This window comes from Symphalangus syndactylus, chromosome 1 (genome assembly GCF_028878055.3).
Source record: "Symphalangus syndactylus isolate Jambi chromosome 1, NHGRI_mSymSyn1-v2.1_pri, whole genome shotgun sequence".
Taxonomy (NCBI): domain Eukaryota; kingdom Metazoa; phylum Chordata; class Mammalia; order Primates; family Hylobatidae; genus Symphalangus; species Symphalangus syndactylus.
In genome coordinates this window covers 94,920,400-94,941,860 of record NC_072423.2, presented here as the reverse complement: position 1 = coordinate 94,941,860, position 21,461 = coordinate 94,920,400, and the positions used below count along the sequence as shown (strand labels likewise).

Here is a 21,461-nt window from a genome sequence, read left to right as displayed (position 1 = left end):
GGCTAATGGATTAAAAAAAAAAACAGTTACAAAGCATGAATAAGACCTAGTATTTGCTAGCACAACAGGGTAACTACAGTACAAAACAATTTAATTATACATTTTAAAGTAACTAAAAAGTATAAAAAGTATAACTGGATTGTCCGTAACACAAAGGATAAATGCTTGAGTTGGACACCCCACTTACCCTAATGTGATTATTATGCATTGCCTGCCTGTATCAAAACATCTTATGCAACTCATAAATATATACAACTACTATGTACCCACAAACATTAAAATTAAAAATTTATATATTTCGGGCTTAGCCACCACTATCTCAAGCACATCATGAAAACTAAAGGTAAACAGTAGCATGATGTTTTCAGGTTGCAAGCACTGGTTTCATAACAGGCTATAAATTAATCCTAAAAGTCAGAACTTCTCTTTTTCAGTGGTTCTCAAACTTTGGTGTGCCTAAGGGTCACCTGGGGAACCTGTTTAAGAATACAGACAGCGGCCAGTCACAATGGCTCACGCCTGTAATCCCAGCACTTTGGGAGGCTGAGGTGGGCGGATCATGAGGTCAAGATATCGAGACCATTCTGGCCAACATGGTGAAACCCTGTCTCTACTCCAAATACAAAAATTAGCTGGGTGTGGTGGTGCATGTCTGTAGTCCCAGCTACTCGGGAGGCTGAGGCAGGAGAATCACTTGAACCCGGGAGGTGGAGGTTGCAGTGAGCCAAGATCGCGCCACTGCACTCCGGCTTGGGCGACAGAGCAAGACTTTGTCTCAAAAAAAAAAAAAAAAAAAAAAATGCAGACAGCAAGAGCTCACCTCTCAAGAGTCCTATTTAGTAGGTTCATCAGCAGTAAGCCTAACAATAATAAGAAACACAATATCAGGGCTGGGATTAGGGTGAGGCAAGCAAGGGACCCAGGGTACAAAACTTAAAGAAGTGCTTGCTCTCAGGTATGTGCAAGTGCCAAGACAGTAAGTGCCTCCTCACACACTTCGTGGGGCATGTCACTTGACTCACCCTAGTCTTGGTCCTGCAAAGTATAGGGTAGTCCATGGACCAGCAGCATCAGCATGGCCTGGGGACTTACTAAAAATGCAAAATCTGGTTGGGCACCATAGCTCACCCTGTAATCCCACTTTGGGTGGTTGCTTGGGGACAGGATTTCAATACCAGCCCAGGTAATATGGGAAGACTCCCATCTCTATGGAAAAATTTTTTTAATTACCTGGGCATGGTGGCAGAAGTCTACAGTCCTATCTACTAAGGCTGAGGCAGGAGCATCATTTCAGTCCACGAGTTTTAGGCTGCAGTGAGCCATGATCAGGCCACTGCACTCTAGCCTGAGTGACAGAGTGTGATACTGTCCAATAAATAAATAAATAAATAAATGGGGCAAAATCTTGGCCTACCCCAGACCTACTGAATCAGAATTTGCATTTTATGCTAGGTGCTGTGGCTCATGCCTGTAATACCAGCACTTTGGAAGGCCAAGGCAGGTGGATCACCTGAGGTCAGGAGTTCAAGACCAGCCTGGCCAACATGGTGAAACCCCGTCTCTACTAAAAATAAAAAAAAGAAAAAAAAAAGAATTTGGATTTTAACAAGATTCTCAGGTCATTCCTGTTCACATTAAAGTCTGAGAAACAATGAATAGAAGGGATGCTCAAATTTAGTTCTGCAACTGAAACCAAAACCCTAAGCACTTTTTAACCTATCATGCTGCATTTCTAAAATAGGAAAGAGTGAGTAATGGCTCTCCACTGGAGTCCAAAGGACAGCCCTACAATGGCCAACATTATTGTCACCCCTTGGTCAATGGCCTGGGTAACGACATAAGAGATGCTTATTAACCTGCAGGTGGCACAAAAGAGGAGGCTGCTGAGGCAGGAAGGAGCAGAGTCAGACCATCTTGACCGGCCAGATGCCAGGTAAGCACATAACAAGTTTTACATTTAGGTTAAAAATTTCAATAATGAAGGTATAAGATGTATGTGGTGGTTTGCTTGGAAATAAAACATATGAAACACTCTAGGAATAAATCCAAAAGTGTGTCATGAATTTAATATAATGGCATTTCAAAACAGCAGGAAAAAATGAGTAATTCAATAACGTTGGAGTAACTAGACAGCTAGCTGGAAAAAAAATTAATTTGAACCCCTACCTCACATCTTATCTTAAAATAAATTCTAGATGCATAAAAGATTTAAGTATATACACACACACAAACACAAACACACACACTCACACAAATCCATTTAAGTACTAGCAGAAAATATGGGTATTTTTAAAATAGCCTCAAGTGGACAAGGCCTTTCTAAGTATGAATAAACTCCAAACGCATGAAGTCCAGAGGTCATTTTTAAAAAGATGGCTACATTTTATCATATTAAAGAAAAAATTCTGCACGGCAAACACCAATGTAAACAGAGCTTGGAGACAAATGACAAAATGAGGGTGGTGGAGGCAATTTGTGACTCATATCCAAGACATAGGGCTATTTTCAAAAATCCCCAAAAATCAAGAAGAAAAAAGCCCAACAAGCCAAGAGAAAAGTGGGCAATGCTGAGGCTGGAGAGCCTTCGGAGGCTGGGCACTGTCCTCCAATAGCTGAAGACCACTTCTGTGGGAGTGAAAAAACGGAGTCATTCGTTTCTACAAATGGTTAAATCAGGACTTACGGTGGAAATTCCCATGAGTTAAGTTTTAGCTGAACATAAAGAACTTACTAATAATTCGGGCAGTCCATACAATGGAATGGGCCTGCTTAAAAAACTGCTGAATTCTTGTTCAGTGGAAGCACTCTGGCCAAGGCTAGATGAGGGTCAACTTGCATGAAGTTTTTTGGAAGGCATGAGATGGGAAACTAAACTGCACGATTACTAAGGGTGCTTAAAACCCTAAAATTATGCAATTCTATTCAAAGACTACATCCGCTCTGGAAAAGATAGGAGAATAAATCAATTAACGATGGGCTCTCACAGCTCCATAAAGACTGGAAGCCATGGTGCTCATCACTCCTAGCTTTTTATTCTAAGTAGGGTGTTCTCTGGAGTGGGGAAGGAAGAGGATATGAAGGTTTTGTTAAATCATAACTCCTGCACTCAGGAATATTTTGGTTTGTTTTGGTTGTGTGTGTGTGTGTGTGTGTGGTAGTGGGATTGGGCAGTCCTGTTTCACATTCCTGGCGTGTGTGTGTGGGGGGGGGGGTAGCGGGATTGGGCAGTCCTGTTTCACATTCCTGGCGCGTGCGCGCGCGCGCGTGTGTGTGTGGTAGCGGGATTGGGCAGTCCTGTTTCACATTCCTGGCGCGTGCGCGCGCGTGTGTGTGTGTGTGGTAGCGGGATTGGGCAGTTCTGTTTCACACTCCTCTCCTGGGCTCCCCAAACACTAAAAGCAAAAGCATAATTTTGAAAGAGAGTGAATTAGTGCTGGAGGGTTGAGTGTGAGGTCTCAGCAGCACAGTCACATAACCTGTAGGACATACTTACGTATCTACGTCATTTACGATAGTCCAATTATGAGCTAAAAGTCAGACAAATCAGTAGCTCAATAATTCAACTGACAGGTGGACAGTGTTCCAGAAGCTAGTCTGGAAGGCACCTGGGCAGAATCTGAAACCACATTAAGAGGAGCGCAGGAGGCTGGGTGCGGTGGCTCACGCCTGTAATCCCAGCACTTCGGGAGGCCAAGTGGGGTGGATCACTTGAGGTCAGGAATTCGAGACCAGCCTGGCCAACATGGTGAAACCCCGTCTCTACTAAAAATAAAAAAATTAGCCGGGCATGGTGATAGGCACCTGTAATCCCAGCTACTTGGGAGGCTGAGACAGAAGAATTGCTTGAACCCAGGAGGTGGAGGTTGCATTGAGCTGAGATTGCACCACTCCACTCCAGCCTGGGTGACAGAGCAAGGCTCTGTCTCAAAAAAAAAAAAAAAAAAAAAAAAAAAAAAAAAAAAAGTAGCGCAGGAGAAGAGGCCAGCAGGGAAGAGGGCAGGCCTCAGGCAGCCATGGTACATGCTGAACCTGTGCACGGTGTGTCTGGGTGACAGTGCTGGCATGTTTTCCACACAGAAAATCGTTCTGTAATACTAGTAATTTATCAACTAAAGTTAAAATGAAGAACTTTCATTTATCTTGAGTTCTAAAGCTTAAGCCAAAGCAATTTTAGTTGGAGAAAGCTAAGGAGCTAATAAAAACCCATAAAGATTCTGAAGGGCGTGCTTTACCTATCTCAGAGCTTGTGAAGCTGGCAACCATGAGTCCTTAGCGTGGCTTCTAATTTCTCTTCAAAATCAAGGGTTTCCTTTCTTCTTGATATGGACACGCCACTAAGCACTTTTTAGCCATTACCAGGACAAGCTTTTAGTTCAAAATATAATGAAAATAATGAGTGGTGAGAAGAAATAAGATTTTTTTTTTTTTGAGATGGAGTCTATCTCTATTGCCCAGGCTGGAGTGCAGTGATGTGACCTCAGCTCACTGCAACCTCCACATCCCGGGTTCAAGCCATCCTCCTGCCTCAGCCTCCTGAGTAGCTGGAGTAGCATCACACCTGGCTAATTTTTGTATTTTTAGTAGAGACAGGGTTTCACCATGATGCCCAGGCTGGTCTCGAACTCCTGACCTCAGGTGATCCACCTGCCTCAGCCTCCCAAAGTGGCTGGGATTAGAGGCATGAGCCACTGCACTCGGCTGAAATAAGATATTTTTGAGGTAAGAGAGCAATAAATAAGAGAAGAAATAAGAAACCCAAAGAGGAGATAAGAAGGATTATCTCAGGCATAATTAGCTAAGATTCAAGACAGAATAAAAGTGAGTAAACGCTGGGGAGTGAAGGGAATCCCCAGTGATGGTGAGAAAAAGATGACACCATGACCAAGTTTCTACACTGGCCATCAGGGGGCACCATCGGTCAGAACAACGCTCTGGCGCCAGGGTACAGGAAGCCCTACCTAACTGAACTTCCATATGTATAGGCTGCTCCCACTTTGGGAACACACACTAAACTATAAGCCATTGGAAATGTTTTTACAGCCAGATTAAGAGAGAAAAAAAAAAATACATAAAAAATAAACACAAACCCATCTGTCCCTATATTTGTACATCCAAATCAGAAATGGCAACGATATGTAGCGCGTCATTTGGATTCCAGAAGTAGGGAGGGCCAGAGAAAGCTGAAGAAATTTCATCACCCAGCCAGGTGTGGTGGCAGGCACCTGTAGGTCCCAGCTACTAGGGAGGCTGAGGCACAAGAATCACTCGAACCCGGGAGGCAGAGGTTGCAGTGAGCCGAGATTGCGCCACTGTACTCCAGCTTGGGGGACAGAGCGAGACTCCGTCTCAAAAAAAAAAAAAAAAAAAAAAAAGAAAAGAGAAAGAAAAAGAAAAAGAAAAAGAAATTTAATCACTGAGTCCCTGTTACTTCTGAAACTCAGCCAGCCTCAGAACAGTCGAGGGCAGCAGCACACGGTGGGGCAGTGGACTCCGCACAAGGGGACGGTGAGGAATTACGCTAATGGGGATTTCAGGGAGCACAGAGAGGAACCTGAATAATGACAATGTGATCAATGCCTCAGGAATAGGCATTTCATGCATATGTTAGAGCTAGGTTCTCATATCTTTAAGAAATTAGAATAAACATGGGGTATGTATCACAGGCATCTGAAGAAGGAAGTCAACAGCTTGCCCAGTATCACACTTAGCCAGGACAAGTATCCGTTTGGCTTGCTAATCCAGTTTCTTTCCATTAGATATTTTTATAAATAATTAAATTTGTGATGGGAAAAAAAGAAAGCATTGCTTTAAGGTACATTTAACAAAAAAGCCTGGGGCTGGGCGCGGTGGCTTACGCTTGTAATCCCAGCACTTTGGGAGGCCGAAGCGGGCGGATCACGAGGTCAGGAGATCGAGACCACGGTGAAACCCCGTCTCTACTAAAAATACAAAAAAAATTAGCCGGGCATGGTGGCAGGAGCCTGTAGTCCCAGCTACTCAGAGAGGCTGAGGCAGGAGAATGGCGTGAACCCGGGGGGCGGAGCTTGCAGTGAGCTGAGATTGCGCCACTGCCCTCCAGCCTGGGCGACAGAGCGAGACTCCGTCTCAAAAAAAAAAAAAAAGAACTTGCTGACAGATTACACACGCAGAGCATGAAAAAGAAGCAAAGATGACTCTGGGGTTTTTGGCTTGAGCAACAGGGTGGAAGGCAGCACCATTTACAGTCGGCCCTCTGTACCCACAGGTTCCATATCCATGAATCAAAAATATTTAGGAAAAAAGCCAGGTGCCATGGCTCACTTCTGTAATCCCAGCACTTTGGGAGACCAAGGCAAGGAGATCACTTGAGGTCAGGAGTTCGAGACCAGCCTGGCCAACATGGTGAAACTCCATCTCTACTAAAAATACAAAATTAGCTGGGCGTGGTGGCGTGTACCTGTAATCCCAGCTAATCAGCAGACTAAGGCATGAGAATTGCTTGAACCTGGGAGGCAGAGGTTGCAGTGCGCAGAGACCCCACCACTGCACTCTAGCCTGAGCAAGAGAGTGAAACTCCATCTCAAGAAATATGTACCTATATGTATATTTAGGGGAAAAAAAAGGCTGGTTGCATCTATACTGAACATGTACAGACTTTTTTTTTCTTGTTTATTCCCTACATAATACAGTATAACAACAATTTACATAGCATTTACATTGTATTAACTATTATAAGTATTCAAGAGATTTAAGTACGAGGGAGGATGTGTGTAGGTTATATGCAAATACAGTGTCACTATATAAGGAACTTAAGCATCTGTGGATTCTGGTATCTGTATTAATCCGTTTTCACACTGCTATAAAGATACTACATGAAACTGGGTAATATATAAAGCAAAGGGTTTTAATTGGCTCGCAGTTCCACAGGGTAGGGGAGGCCTCAGGAAACTCACAATCATGGCGAAGGGGAAGCAAGCATGGACTGTCTCACATGGTGGCAGGAGAGAGAGGTGTGTGAGAGCGCAGGAAAAAACTACCATTTAAAAAACCATCAGATCTTGTGAGAATTCACTCACTGTCAAGAATAGCATGGAAGAAACCGCCCCCATAATCCAATCACTTCCCATCAGCTTCCTCCCTTAACACTCGGAGATTACAATTCAAGATGAGATTTGAGTGGGGACACAAAGCTAACCTGTATCAGTATCCACTGTGGAGGGCTGCTCGTGGAACCAATCCCCCAGAGATACCAAGGGACAAGTGTACTCAGATGAATAAAGATTGGGAGAGGAACAGATTTTTTTTTTTTAATGATGAAGGGATAAACTAAGTTTTAGCAATGCTAAGTTTGACATATCTATTAGATATTTAGGTGGGGCTATCAGGTAGACAGTGAGTATGCAAATTTGGAGATCAGAGAAAAGATCAAACTGGAGATGTAAATTTGAGACACATATAAACCTAATTAGAAGAAAATATAGGATAATGCCTTTTTTTTTTTTTTACATACAGATGGAGTCTTGCTACGTTGCCCAGGCTGGTCTCGAACTCCTGGCTTCAAGCAATCCTTCCACCTTGGCCTCCCAAAGTGCTGGGATTACAGGCATGAGCCACCATGCCTGGCCCAGAAAAGATTTCTTAAGTAAGACATCAAAAGGCACAAATCTTTATAAATGGAAAAACCAAAGGAAATGTCTAAATTAAAACAGAAGATTTCTGCTGAATAAAGGACACTGTGAACAAAGTTAGCAGGTAGATGAGGAACAGAAGACATCTGAAACATTTATAACTGCCTTAGGATTCATAGCTACAATATATAAGAAACTCTACTGGAAAAATGGGAAAATGATATGACCAGGTCATTCATAAAAGGAAACTCCAAAAACTACCCAGTATATACAGAAATCTAGGCATGCTCATTAGTAATCAGAGACATGTGAGTTAAAAAAGATATTAATAACATGTGAAACCTGCCAAACTCACAAAGTTTTAAAGTCAAATACTAAGGACTGCACTTAGTGGAAATACAAATTAAGCAATCATGCATTACTTAGTGAAATTAAATATGATTATACTCTGTGACCCAACAATTATACTTGTTGGTATTTAGCCAGAAAAACTCTTGTACAAGTTCGTAAGAAGGCATATATGAGGATTTTCTTATTAATTTATTTAGCTTTATCTTTTTTTTTTTGAGACAGTCTCACTCTGTTGCCCAGGCTGGAGTGCAGTGGTGGCACAATCAAGGCTCACTGCAGCCTCAACCTCCTGGGCTCAAGCGATCCTCCCACCCCAGTCTCTCAAGTAGCTGGGACTACAGGCACATACCACTATGCCCAACTAAGTTTTTAATTTCTGGTAAAGATGAGGTTTTTGTCACATTGCCCGGGTTGGTCTCGAACTCCTGGGCTCAAGCGATCCTTCTGCCTCAGCCTCCCCAAAGTTCTGAGATTATAGGTGTGAGCCACTATACCTGCAGAGCATTGTTTGTGGTACAGGGAGAACAAATGAGGTGTCTGTCACTAGGGGAACAGACAAATAAAATGCAGTAGACAGAGCAATAAAAATACAATGCAGTGGCTAAAAGCACCATATAAACACAACATCAACATAACTTAAAAACATAGTTTTAAATGAAGAAAGGATAAGAATGAGAATTATCATGTAATACTATTTATATAAATTTACAGAAAACACCATATAAGGATACATATATATCCAAGGATACATATTAAACACATCAGGGAAGATGCTAATGGGAGTGGGATGGGAATGGGAGAAGAGATACAAAGTGACAACAGAAAACAATAAAAACACCAGGGACCCTTGCAATGTCAATATAATGGTATTGTAAAAATAACTAATTTTTATTTGGAAGAAAAAGTAACAAATTCATTGGGGCAGAAGGAAGTTTCCTTCTGCTTCAACTCTCCTTTCCAAACTGCCTGACATTTGGTTCACTTGACTTACCAAGTAAGGAAGGGGCTAGAGGGGAGGGAGGGAGGAGGCCAACATGTATAAATGTGGCCTACCACATTGTATCTTGTACTCACTTTGACCATGGCATTTGTCATGCTGCTGAAATTATACATATACACAGCTATCTTCTCAACCTGAAAGTTATATCCTTAAGGGCAGGACTGTATCATATTCATCCTCATGCACCCAAAACCCAACTCGGGGGATGGTGCAAAGAATACATTCAATAAATGCTGACTGGCTGACTGGTTGGTTGGTTGGTAGACTGGATGGAAAATAAATCAAAATTAGAATCCAGCTGAATTGTTTTCAGCTCAGGTGTACCCTTAATGCTTGACTATTATAATGTAGCCAACTGAATGTTTAAAAAATTATCATAAATGGGTAGATGTCCTCCTAGAATCATTTATTCTAGCATAAAAATGCATGTCCTTTTGGATGACAGACACATGGACAAACATCACAAAATTCAAGCTGACTCTACAGCTGCAAGGAGAAATTAGAGATACTACTGCAAAATCAGAAGTATGAACGATAAAGTTAACTTGAGGTGAAGGGAAAAATAAAGATGCAGCACAAGCCAGGTAATCCCTGCTGCCCAGCAGTGCTGGGTGCCTCACACCTCTGACACTACTGATTCCACACTGTGTGTATAATACACAAAAACCCTTCTTACTGGCCAAGCACAGTGGCTCACACCATTATCCCAACACTTTGGGAGGCCGAGGGAGGATCGCTTGAGCCCAGGAGTTCGAGATCAGCCTGGGCAATATAGTTAGGCCCTGTCTCTATTTTACTACTAATAATAATATTTTTAAACCGCCCCCCCTTTTTTTTTTTTGATATGGAGTCTTGCTCTGTCACCCAGCCTGGAGTGCAGTGGCGCGATCTCAACTCACTGCAACCTCCACCTTCCAGGTACAAGTGATTCTCCTGCCTCAACTTCCTAAGTAGCTGGGATTACAGGTGCACGCCACCACACCTGGCTAATTTTTGTATTTTTAGTAGAGACGGGGTTTCACCATCTTGGTCAGGCTGGTTTTAAACTCCTGACCTCAGGTGATCTGCCCACCTCGGCCTCCCCAAGTGCTGGGATTACAGGCATAAGCCATCACACCTGGCCCCTTCTTACTAATTTTAATCAATTTTTAAATTGACATTACAGTATAATTTACATACAACAAAATACACACATTTAAATGAAGTTTGATTAGTTTAAATGTATGTACCCATGAAATTGCCATCATAGCCAAGACACAGATCATTCCCATCACCCCAAAAGATCCCTTGTGCCCCTCTGCAGCCACACCACCCCTTTACCCAGGCTCCAGGCAACCACTACTCCATCTTTTGTCAAGATATCTCACTCACATTTTTTTTTTTTTTTTCTGAGATGGAGTCCGGCTCTGTTGCCCAGGCTGGAGTACAGTGGCGCGATCTCGGCTCACTGCAACCTTCGCCTCGTGTGTTCAAGTGATTCTCCTGCCTCAGCCTCTTGAGTAGCTGAGATTACAGGCGCGTGTCACTATGCCTGGCTAATTTTTGTAATTTTAGTAGAAACGGGGTTTCCCCATGTTGGCCAGGCTGGTCTCGAACTCCTAACTTCAGGTGATCCACTCTCCTCAGCCTCCCAGAGTGCTGGGATTACAGGCATGAGCCACTGTTCCCGGCCCTCACTCACTTGTTAAATTTTAAAATTTAACTCTAAAATTTTCAAACATATACACAGTAGAACAGTAGAATGAGCCTAGTTTGCCCAACACCCAGCTTCAACGATGTTTAATGCATAACCAATCCTGTGTCAGTGATTCTCCCACCTACTCCCTTGCCTGCGTTATTTTGAAGCAAATCACAGACAGCATTTCTTTTCATATGTAAATATTTCAATATACATGTCTCTTTAAAGAATATTCTTTTAAAACGTATCCACAATTTTCACACTTAACAAATTTTTTTAATTTAATTATTCGTTGTCAATATTCAATATAAAATAAATTTCCTCTTGTCTTTTTTGGTTTGTTTTATAAAATAAACTTCTTAATACCATTAATACCATTAATACCATCAAATAATCAGTCAGTGTCCACATTTCCCAGATTGCCTCACATTTTCTTCATTTTGTCTGAATCAATCATATATGACTATTGGTTCATTCATCTCTTCAATCTCTTTTTCTCTATAGAGGCTTTTTTCTCACCTTTTCCCCTTGTGATTTATTTGTTGAAAAAACTGTTCTGTTTATCCTATAATGCAGTTTGGAATTTGCTGATTCTATCCCCAAAAAGCCATTTACAACGTTTCTCCATCCCTCGTATTTCCTATAAATACACAGTAAGATCTAGGCGTTTTATCAAACTCAGGGTCTACTTTAGCAGCAAGGCTGCTTCATAGGTGGTGGTGTGCACACATACCAGCACATACATATAATGTCCCATATACCTTTTTCTGTCTCACTTTTTGAAAAATACCATCTTTTTCCTCTACTAACTAAAAATAAAAGCATTTACTGTAGAGTATTAGGACCATTTAATCTAGAAAAGTGTCACAGGACGTCAACTCCCATTTAACAGACTGATTCTGGCCTACAGTGTTCCTACAAAGAGACAAGCAGTCCTTGAGCCGCTGTCTGAAATACACACAGTTCTGCCCACCACACTACGTCTGTTACTTATTTTAAGTTACACACTGAACGTACCCTGATGCACTTGCCTTTGTGTGCATGTCCTGCTCCCCAGTTACACAGAGAAGAGGCCTTCTTACACCTCTTCAACATCTCCCATGAGCGCCCTGCACACAGACAGCACGTGTGAGTGAGGAGGACCAGCCGGTTCTCTGCTGAGGAGAGGCCCTTGATGCAGTCGGGCCCACTGGTTCTTCTCCACTTTCCTCCAGAGTCAGGATCCTTGCCACTTCCCCAATCGGGAAACAGAGGCACAGAGAAGAAACAGGAACAGTGAAGCAGGGGAAGGTTGCACTGAGAACTCAAAATTCACTGGGGGTTCAGAAAACCTGTTGACGTAAATGTGTTTCTACTTGAATGCCTCCTCCTTCCCTTCGGGAGTCTCAACACTGAGTCTTTGAGAGAAGGGACTACAGACATTGTGTAGACAGGAACCAGAGGGCCTTCCCGTTCTGCTTGTCAGGACAAGTCCCTGCTTGACAGTTAAATAATTACTAAGAGAACAAGAATCAGTTAGAGAGAACCCATGATGGGCTTGGGATGGGAAAGAAAAGAAAGTCGTTTGCATCCTAACCTCACTGCAGGCCTGTAAAGACGAGGCACGCAGGGAAGTTAAGAGTCATAAGCAGAAAAGGCCTCCCCTTCTTCCTGCTTTGATGAAACGCTCCTCCACCTGCAGCAGTGTTGCACTAATAGCGACGAGGCCCTTGCTGCCAGTCACCTCCCACTCTTCTCTCTGCTTGGCTGGCTCTTTACTGCCTCCGAAATAAAAGCTAGAATATGATACTTATTATGCTAATAATCACTCCCTAGTAAACATAAGTTCCAGAAGCACAAACCTCTGCTTACAAACAGTATAACTGCCAATGCAAAAGGACATCACTTCTCCCTCATCCCCGCCCCCACCTAGGAAAAGTGCAGATTAAATTAACAATTCTCAAAATTCCCAATGGTGTCAAAAGCATTTAAAGTTGCTGGGTCAAAGATTCATTTTTGCAGCAGACAACCACAAAGGATTTCAGTGTTACATACAGTGGAAATGATTGCAAGAAATTCTAAATATGGACAGACCAGTAATTTAAATTCATTTTCTAATGGCTAACACTTTTTTTTTTTTTCCTCAGTTCAATAGCTGATTCTAAGTCAGGTTCCAATTAAGGAAAACAAGACCCAGTTTTCTGGTTCCACTGGGATTTACTTGTTCAGGGATTACCTGTCTGCCAGTTGTGAACACAAGCATGTTTCAGAACAAGGAAACACCCTGATTACTGGAAGTCAAGGGCAAAGTAAAGCCCAAAACAAGGAACTCTCACTTTCCGTCTGGTGTGTTCCCCAGCAGGCCACTGACTCTGTCTCTAACCAGAGATTACTGTATACAACCATGAAACCACTGGTGATAGAAATCAGAAAATAGAGCACGAGAAGCAAAATCCCACTAGTAATGTTGAACACTAACACATAAAGTGGACTACTGAAGCAAATACCTAAAAGTATTAGAGTTGCCCACAATTTTTTTTTTTTTTTTTTTTTTGAGGCAGAGTCTTGCTCTTGTCACCCAGGCTAGAGTGCAATGGTACAATCTCGGCTCACTGCAACCTCCGCTCCCTGGGCTCAAGCAATTGTCCTGCCTCAGCCTCCTGAGTAGCTGGGATTACAGGCATGTGCCACCATGCATGACTAATTTTTGTATTTTTAGTAGAGACGAGGTTTCACCATGTTGGCCAGGCTGGTCTTGAACTCCTGACCTCAAGTAATCTGCCTGCCTCGGCCTCCCAAAGTGCTGGGATTACACGCATGAGCCACCATGCCCAGCCTGCCCAGATATTTTAAACAGGAGTAATTTTCTTCAGTTACTTGAATACCTGAATTATCCCAGTTTTCTACTTTATTTTATCTACACAGGCATAGTTAGACACTGGTTAGAGTAAGACTAGAGGCAAAAGACACCCCTGGTTACTCTACTTGAATCTGTGAGATAATGTATATTTTCATACACTTTGAATTATTTAACATGACTTAGCTCTCTGACCCTGGAAAATCACTCTGAATCCAGAACATCTTCAAAATAGAGGATGGAACAAAATTACTTCTAAGATCCTTCTGACTTATTTGGTTTATATCTTCTTTACTATGGGATCAAATCCCATTAAACAGCAAGCTAGTGGCTCAAAATATTTCAAATACTAGAACTTCATTGCAGCAAATGATGCTAAAAGTAGAAATTTAATTGCAATAAGATTTGGTCTACACATTAATTGATGTGGTACTTTAATTTTTTACTTCCATAGGGTTTTGAGATTTTGATGCACCCAACACCCAAGCAGTATACACTGTACCCAATTTGTAGTCTTTTATCCCTCACCTGCCTCCTGCCCTTTCCCCCGAGTCCCCAAAGTCCATTGTATCATTCTTATGCCTCTGCATCCTCATAGCTTAGCTCTCAGATGCTGTCTTTTTAAAAAGAATTTATTGTTCACCAATGTTCACAAGCAGCATTATTCACAATGGACAAAAGGTGGAAGCCACCCAAATGTTCATCAATAAAGAGACAGACATGGAAAGAAACAGTTCCTCCTCCTCAGTGGGATGTTCTGGTGTCTCCCTGTGGGAACTGGAACTGCGACAGGCCACCTGAGACCATGGGGAGCCAGCGGGCAAGCCTGTACTGAGGATGACAAAGCAGGAGGGCAAAATGAACTTGGCTCCTTGACGCCTTTGCCAGGCTGCTCAGTTAATCAGCACTGGACTTACCCTTGCCCCAGACTTCTGTTTTCTGAAATGACAAACATCTGTGTGTTTAAGTCATTGAGCTGGCTTTTCTGTTTCTTGAAGGTGAAAGCATTCTAACTGATGACACACACTGACCTAAGAAGTCTGACACACCATGAGACTTACGCAGTAATGAAAGGCAGAGTTTGATCTTCATAATTAACAAACTCAATGAAAGGCAAAATAGACCGTTCTTGTCATTAAAATGCAAGAAAGGTTTTAGAGCAGGTAAAAAGGTTAAAGTGCAGTAAGCAGATCCATACATTTAGCCATTCAATACATAAACGTGGACCCAGAAGTTATCCTGAATGAACCAATTATGCCCCACTTCAGAAATATTAGAAGATGATGACTTAAAATTCTGTCTTTATGATCACAACAACCCTAATTATATAACTCTAGGTTATATTATTCCCATTTTATAGATGAAGACACTGAAGCAGAGAAGAAGCTGAGTAACTTGCCCAAAGCCACTGTGTCCACAGTTTTCTCTGCCTGGAACTCTTCCTTCTCTTCACTTAGCTAATTCCCACACATCCTTCAGGTTTCAACTTAAATAAACAATCACTCCTTAGAAAAAAGGCTTCTTTGATGTGTTCAGACAAGGTCCAGAGCTCCTATTATGCTCCACTGCACTCCTGTTCTATGGCAGCATTTTGTACACTCGAGATTAAATATTTGTCTTCCCACTAGAACGCCCATGGCCTGAAACAGTTCTGTCTTGTTCACCACTAGATGGTATTGCCAAAGCTGAGCAGAATGCCTGCCCTTGACAGTCTCACAGTCTGATAGTGAGACAGCAAGTAAATAGTTCCTTGGAGATATTGTGGCTTTAGTTCCAGACCACTGCAATAACGCAAGTCACATGAAATTATTTATTTCCCGGTGCATATAAAAGTTATGTTTACACTATACAGTAGTCTATCAACTGTGCAATAGCATTGTGTCTTAAAAAAAAAAAAGTATATACTTTAATTTAAAAATGGGCCGGGCGCGGTGGCTCACGCCTGTAATCCCAGCACTTTGGGAGGCCGAGGCGGGTGGATCACGAGGTCAGGAGATCGAGACCATCCTGGCTAACACGGTAAAACCCCGTCTCTACTAAAAATAACAAAAATTAGCCGGGCGCGGTGGCAGGCGCCTGTGGTCCCAGCTACTCGGGAGGCTGAGGCAGGAGAATGGTGTGAACCCGGGAGGCGGAGCTTGCAGTGAGCCGAGATCACGCCACTACACTCTAGCCTGGGCAACAGAGCGAAATTGTCTCAAATAAATAAATAAATAAATAAATAAATAAAATAAATAAAAATGGCTTATTGAGCCAGGCACGGTGGCTCACGCCTATAATCCCAGCACTTTGGGAGGCCGAGGCAGATGGATCACCTTAGGTCAGGAGTTCAAGACCAGCCTGGCCAACATGGCAAAACTCTGTCTCTACTAAAAATACAAAAATTAGCTGGACATGGCGGCACATGCCTGTAATCCCAGCTACTCGGGAGGCTGAGACAGGAGAATCGCTTGAACCCAGGAGGCGGAGGTTGCAGTGAGCCAAGTTCATGCTACCGCACTCCAGCCTGGGGGACTGAGCAAGACTCTGTCTCATAAAAAAAAAAAAAAAAATGCCAAAATCTGAGCCCTCTGCAAGTTGCAATCTTTCTCCTGGTGGAGGGTCTTGCCTCAGTGTTGATGGCTGCTGACTGATCAGGATGGTGACTGCTAAAGGTTGGGGTATCTGTGGCAATTTCTTAAAATAAGACAATGAAGTTTGTCACACTGACTCTTCCTTTCATTAAAGATTTCTCTAAAGCATGCAATGCATTTGATAGCATGCTATCCACGGCAGAATTTCTCTCAAAATTGGATTCAATTCTCTCAAACCTTATTGCTGCTTTATCACTAAGTTTATGTAATATATAGTTATTGTTATAAATTATTGTAATACATTATCATTTCAACAGTGTTCACAGCATCTTTACCAGGAGTAGGTCCCATGTCGAGAAACCACTTTCTCTGCTCATCCATAAGAAACAACTGCTCATCCGTTCAAATTTTATCACGAGATTACAGCAATTCAGTCATATCCTCAGACCCCACTTCTAATTCTAGTTCTCTTGCCATTTCCCCCACCTTTGCAGTTACTTCCTTCACTGAAGTCTTGAGCACCTTGAAATCATCCATGAGTCAAAATCAACTTCTTTCAAACTCCTGTTGATGTTGATACTTTGACCTCCTCCCATGAACCACAAATGTTCTTAATGGCATCTAAAATGGTGAATCCCTTCCAGAAGGTTTTAAATTTACTTTGCCCAGATCCATCAAAGGAATCACTACCTATGGCAGCTATAACCTTACAAAATGTTTCTTAACTAGTAACACTTGAAAATTGAAAATATTCCTTTATCCATGGGCTGCGGCATGGACATTGTGTTAACAGGCATGAAAACAACATTAACTTCTTTGTACATCTCCATCTGAATTTTGGGTGACCAGGTGCATTGTCAATGAGCAGTGATATTTTGAAAGGAATCTTTTCTTCTGAGCAGGTCTCAACAGTGGACTTAGAATATTCAGTAAACCATGCTCTAAACAGATATGCTGTCATCCAGACTTTTTTGTTCCATTTATAGAGCACAGGCAGAGTAGATTGAGCATTATTTTTAAGGGCTCTAGAATTTTCAGAATGGTTAATGAGCACTGGCTTCAACTTAAAGTCACCAGCTGCATTCACCCCTAACAAGAGTCAGCCTGTCCTTTGAAATTTTGAAGCCAGACACTGACTTCTCCTCTCTAGCTATGAAAGTCCTAGATGGCATCTTCTTCCAATAGAGCACTGTTTCATCTCCACTGAAAATCTGTTGTTTAGTGTAGCCACCTTCATTTCATCATCTAGCCACCTTAGCTATACCTTCTGGATAACTTGCTACAGCTTCTGCATCAGCACTTGCTGCTTCACTCTGCATTTTTATGTTGCTTTTTTTACTTAAAACTCATGAACCAACCTCTGCTAGCTTCAAACTTTTCTCCTGCAGCTTCCTCACCTCTCTGAGCCTTCATAAAATTGAAGAGAATCAGGATCTTGCACTGAATCAAGCTTTGGCTTAAGGGAATGTTGTGGCTGGTTTGATCTTCTGTCCAGATCACTGAAACTTTCTCCACATCAGCAATAAGGTTGTTTTGCTTTCTTAGCATTCCCGAGTTCACTGGAGTAGCACTTCTAATTTCCTTCAGGAACTTTTCTTTTACATTCACAACTTGGTTAACTGCTGCAAGACGTCTGGTTTTTAGCCTGTCTTGGCTTTCAATATTCCTTCCTTACTAAGCTTAATCATTCCTAGCTTTTGATTTAAAGTGAGAGACATGTAACTCTTCCTTTCACCTGAACATTTAAAAGCCATTGTAGGGTTATTAATTGGTCCAATTTCAATACTATATCTCATGAAATAGGGAGGCCTGAGGAGAGGAAGAGAGATGGGGGAATGGGCAGTCAGTGGAGCAGTCAGAGCACATGCCAACATTATCAATTAAGTCTAGCGTCTCGTATGAATGCGGTTCATGGCACCCCAAAACAATCACAATAGCAGCATCAAAGATCACTGATCACCGTAACCAACACAATAACAAAAAAATTTTAAGTACTGCAAGAATTACCAAAATGTGACACAGAGATACAAAGCAAGCACATGCTATTAGAAAAATAGTGCCGACAGACTTACTCAACATAGGGTTGCCACAAATCTTCAATCTGTAAAAAATGCAGCATCTGCGAAGCACAATAAAAGGAGGAGGTAGGGCCCGCACACAGCGGGAAGCAGAGAGAGGTGTGCACAGGCCCTGTGGAAGCACAGGGCTGGGGCGAGGGGGACTTCATGAAGACGTCCCTTGAACTGGGCTCTGAAGGATAAGTAAGTTAGGAGAATAGAGAAGTGAGGAGTTCTAGCAGACAGAGCATATGTATGTGTCCAGAGAGTAGGAGGCCATGAAACTTTAGAGTGGCACTGCTTAGGTACCATGCTAAGCATTTCACATGGGCAATTTCATTTAATCTTCACAGCAAGTATTATTATCATTCCCAGGAGGAAATGGAAGGCCAAGATCATACACAGCTAGTAAGTAAATGGCAAAGCCAGGCTTTGAACCACAGCTATATTATATGGCTCCAAAGTGTATGCCCTTAACCACAATCTAATACATGTCTAGCTTCCTATGCATTGATATGATCTCATATAATTGGATGTAATTCAAATAATGTTGATTCTAGTAGAAAAGCTGGCTTTTAAAGGAACGCCATATCTCTTTCATTAAACAAATCCTAAATCCAGCTATTTCACAAATTGAGTTTGATTAAAATGAAGTATATAATTAGTATTCAGGCTGGGTCCGGTGGCTCACGCCTGTAATCCTAGCACTTTGGGAGGCCAAGGCAGGTGGATCACTTAAGGTCAGGAGTTCAAGACCAGCCTGGCCAATATGGTGAAACCCCATCTCTACTAAAAATACAAAAATTAGCCGAGAATGGTGGCACACAGGGGGCAGAGGTTGCAGTGAGCCGAGATCGTGCCACTGCACTCCAGCCTGGGCAACAGAGCGAGACTCTGTCTCAAAAAAAAAAAAAAAAAAGAGTTCACAGACATAATTTTCACAGTTATAGTAGATTAAATACCTATTAGTGCCGAGAGTTTTAAGAACATGATCTCAGTCCATTCTCATGAGGTCATTCTTACAGCCACATTTTCAGATGAGCTAACAAAGGCACACAGCATTTAGATAAGCTGCTCAAGGTCTCCTGGGCAGAAAGGGACAGAACCAGGATTCACACTGAGGTCACTCCTTCCACCATGCAGCAATGTCGCTACTGAGCTGAACGGTGCCTAGAGATGATCTAGTCTAATCCCCAAACAATCCTACCATTTAGAGACCTGCAGGGAGGTTAAAGGACAGTTCTGACGTCCTTCAGCTAACAGCACACCAGGAGTGGATCCCGCATTTCCTATTCTCCAGGCAAGCATGTTCTATAATCATTCTGACTCATACCAGATACCCTCTTTTTGAGAGATATTAAAATATTCCCATAACTAAATTCAAAACAGACAAAACAAGAATGAGGCAAATGCCTGTGCCTATGCACTGAGATCCGCCTGAATTATGCTTTGGTGGGAGATAGGAAAAGAGATGTCTCAAATATATCCTGTGTACTACTTGCAACCAGCTAACAGAAGATAACAGGATTTCATGCATTCCTTTTGACTACCATCATTTTTTCAGCCTCCTGCCTTTCAGTAGGGCAGTTAAAGCATTAAACAGGAGCCAGCAAGCTTTCTCTGCAAAGGGCTTAATATTTCTGGCCTTGCAGGCCATAAGGTCTCTGATGCAACTGTTCAATTCTACCGTTGTAGGGAGAAAGCAGCCACAGACCATATACAAACGAATGAGCATGGCTGTGTTCCAGTGAGGTTTACAGACAGAAATTTGAATTTCATATAATTTTCACATATCACAAAATATTACTATTCTTTCATGTTTCTCAGCTATAGTACTTAGAAAGGTATGTCTTATGGGCTACACAAAAACAGGTTGTGGGCCACAGAGTCTGGCGATCCTGCATTAAACCAAAGAAGTATTAACAATACTGCTCAGAAGAGAGCAGAAGACAAGCAGGGAGCAAGGGGCCTCTCCCTTGTCCATCTGGTGCCACTGGTTCAGGAAGCCTTCTTGGGCCACCCCTACTCCCACTCAGCTCAGGCATCCCACTTCTGTGTTTTCTCTGACACTTGTGCCTACCTTTATCTTAGCACTTACCATAACATGTTGTGGTTGATTATTCAATTGTCTATATCTCCCCAACCACGAAGGCAAACAACGTTTTTTAGTTTCTGTATTCCTAGCTGACACAGATGCTCAAAAAAATATTTGGGAAGGGAGAGAAGGAAATAACAAGAAAACAAGCTCAGAATATCTTTTTTTCTTTTTTTTTTTTTTTTTTTTTTGTAGACATGGGGTTTCGCCATGTTGCCTAAGCCCAGGCTGGTCTTAGACTCCTGAGCTCAGGTGATTGGCCCACTTCAGCCTCCCAAAGTGCTGGGATTACAGGTGTGAGCTACCACACCTGGCCTAGAAAATATCCTTTTTATTTATTTATTTTTTAGAGACAAGGTCTCACTCTGTCACTCAGGCTGGAGTACAGTGGCACAATCATGGCTCACTGCAGCCTTGACTTCCCAGGCTCAAGTGATCCTCCCACCTCAGCCTCCCAAGGAGCTGGGACTACCAGCACACACAACCACATCTGGCTGATATTTTCATTTTTTGCAAAGACAAGGTCTCCTTATGTTGCCTAGGGTGGTCTTGAGCTCCTGGGCTCAAGCAATCCTACTGCCTCAGCCTCCCAAAGTGCCCAGATTATAGGCATGAGCCGCAGCACCCGGCCCCTGGTTGGAAATTCTTATCTTTTTACAGACACTAGGTAGCAGCTCAAGGTCTTGATAGTGGCTCAATGGCATACACGTAACAGGTTAAATCAGTGGTTCACCTGTGTTTAGCATCTGTTAACAATCTATGCTGTTTATGTTCCATAAATATGCACCAACCCCTTAGTCTATTCTCTTTACTTATACCTACCTCAAAGCCAGGCATCTGATTACTTGTTTAGACTAACGCAGACGAATAATCCAAACATATGTTTAAAATGACCCTCACGTGTGCCAAAAAGGCTTCAGGGTACCCTGGGGTTCTACAGAACACAAATGGAAAAAACATCCTACAAACACTAGTCTCAAAAGTGAATGACAGCTTCAAATAATTTAAAGCCACAATTACCAGATATAATAGGGAGATATGTGGAAAGTCTACCACATCATTATCACATAAAGCATCAAAGAGGAAACGAACATCTTTTTTTTTTTGCTTTTTTTTGAGATGGCATTTCACTCTTGTTGCCCAGGCTGGAGCGCAATGGCGCAATCTTGGCTCACTGCAACCTCATCTCCCAGGTTCAAGCAATTCTCCTGCCTCAGCCTCCCAAGTAGCTGGGATTACAGGGATGCGCCACTACGCCCGGCTA

The 21,461-nt window shown here is 42.4% G+C and overlaps 1 protein-coding gene across 3 annotated transcripts in view; it reads right to left on the bottom strand.

Moving 5' to 3' along the window:
- Positions 1 to 21,461, bottom strand: part of PACS1 (phosphofurin acidic cluster sorting protein 1) — a 161,474-nt gene that overhangs the window by 96,337 nt on the left and 43,676 nt on the right. Inside the window, exon 1 of one of the 3 annotated variants that reach the window (XM_063643447.1) lies at positions 11,654 to 12,066. The exons of 1 other annotated variant lie outside the window; for it this stretch is intronic. In XM_063643447.1, coding sequence (XP_063499517.1) covers positions 11,654 to 11,679 — 26 coding nt within the window. In that variant the 5' untranslated portion in view covers positions 11,680 to 12,066. Of the gene's footprint in view, positions 1 to 10,329; positions 10,428 to 11,653; positions 12,067 to 21,461 lie in introns of those variants that run through there. One more of the 3 variants, XM_063643455.1, reaches the window with a different exon arrangement.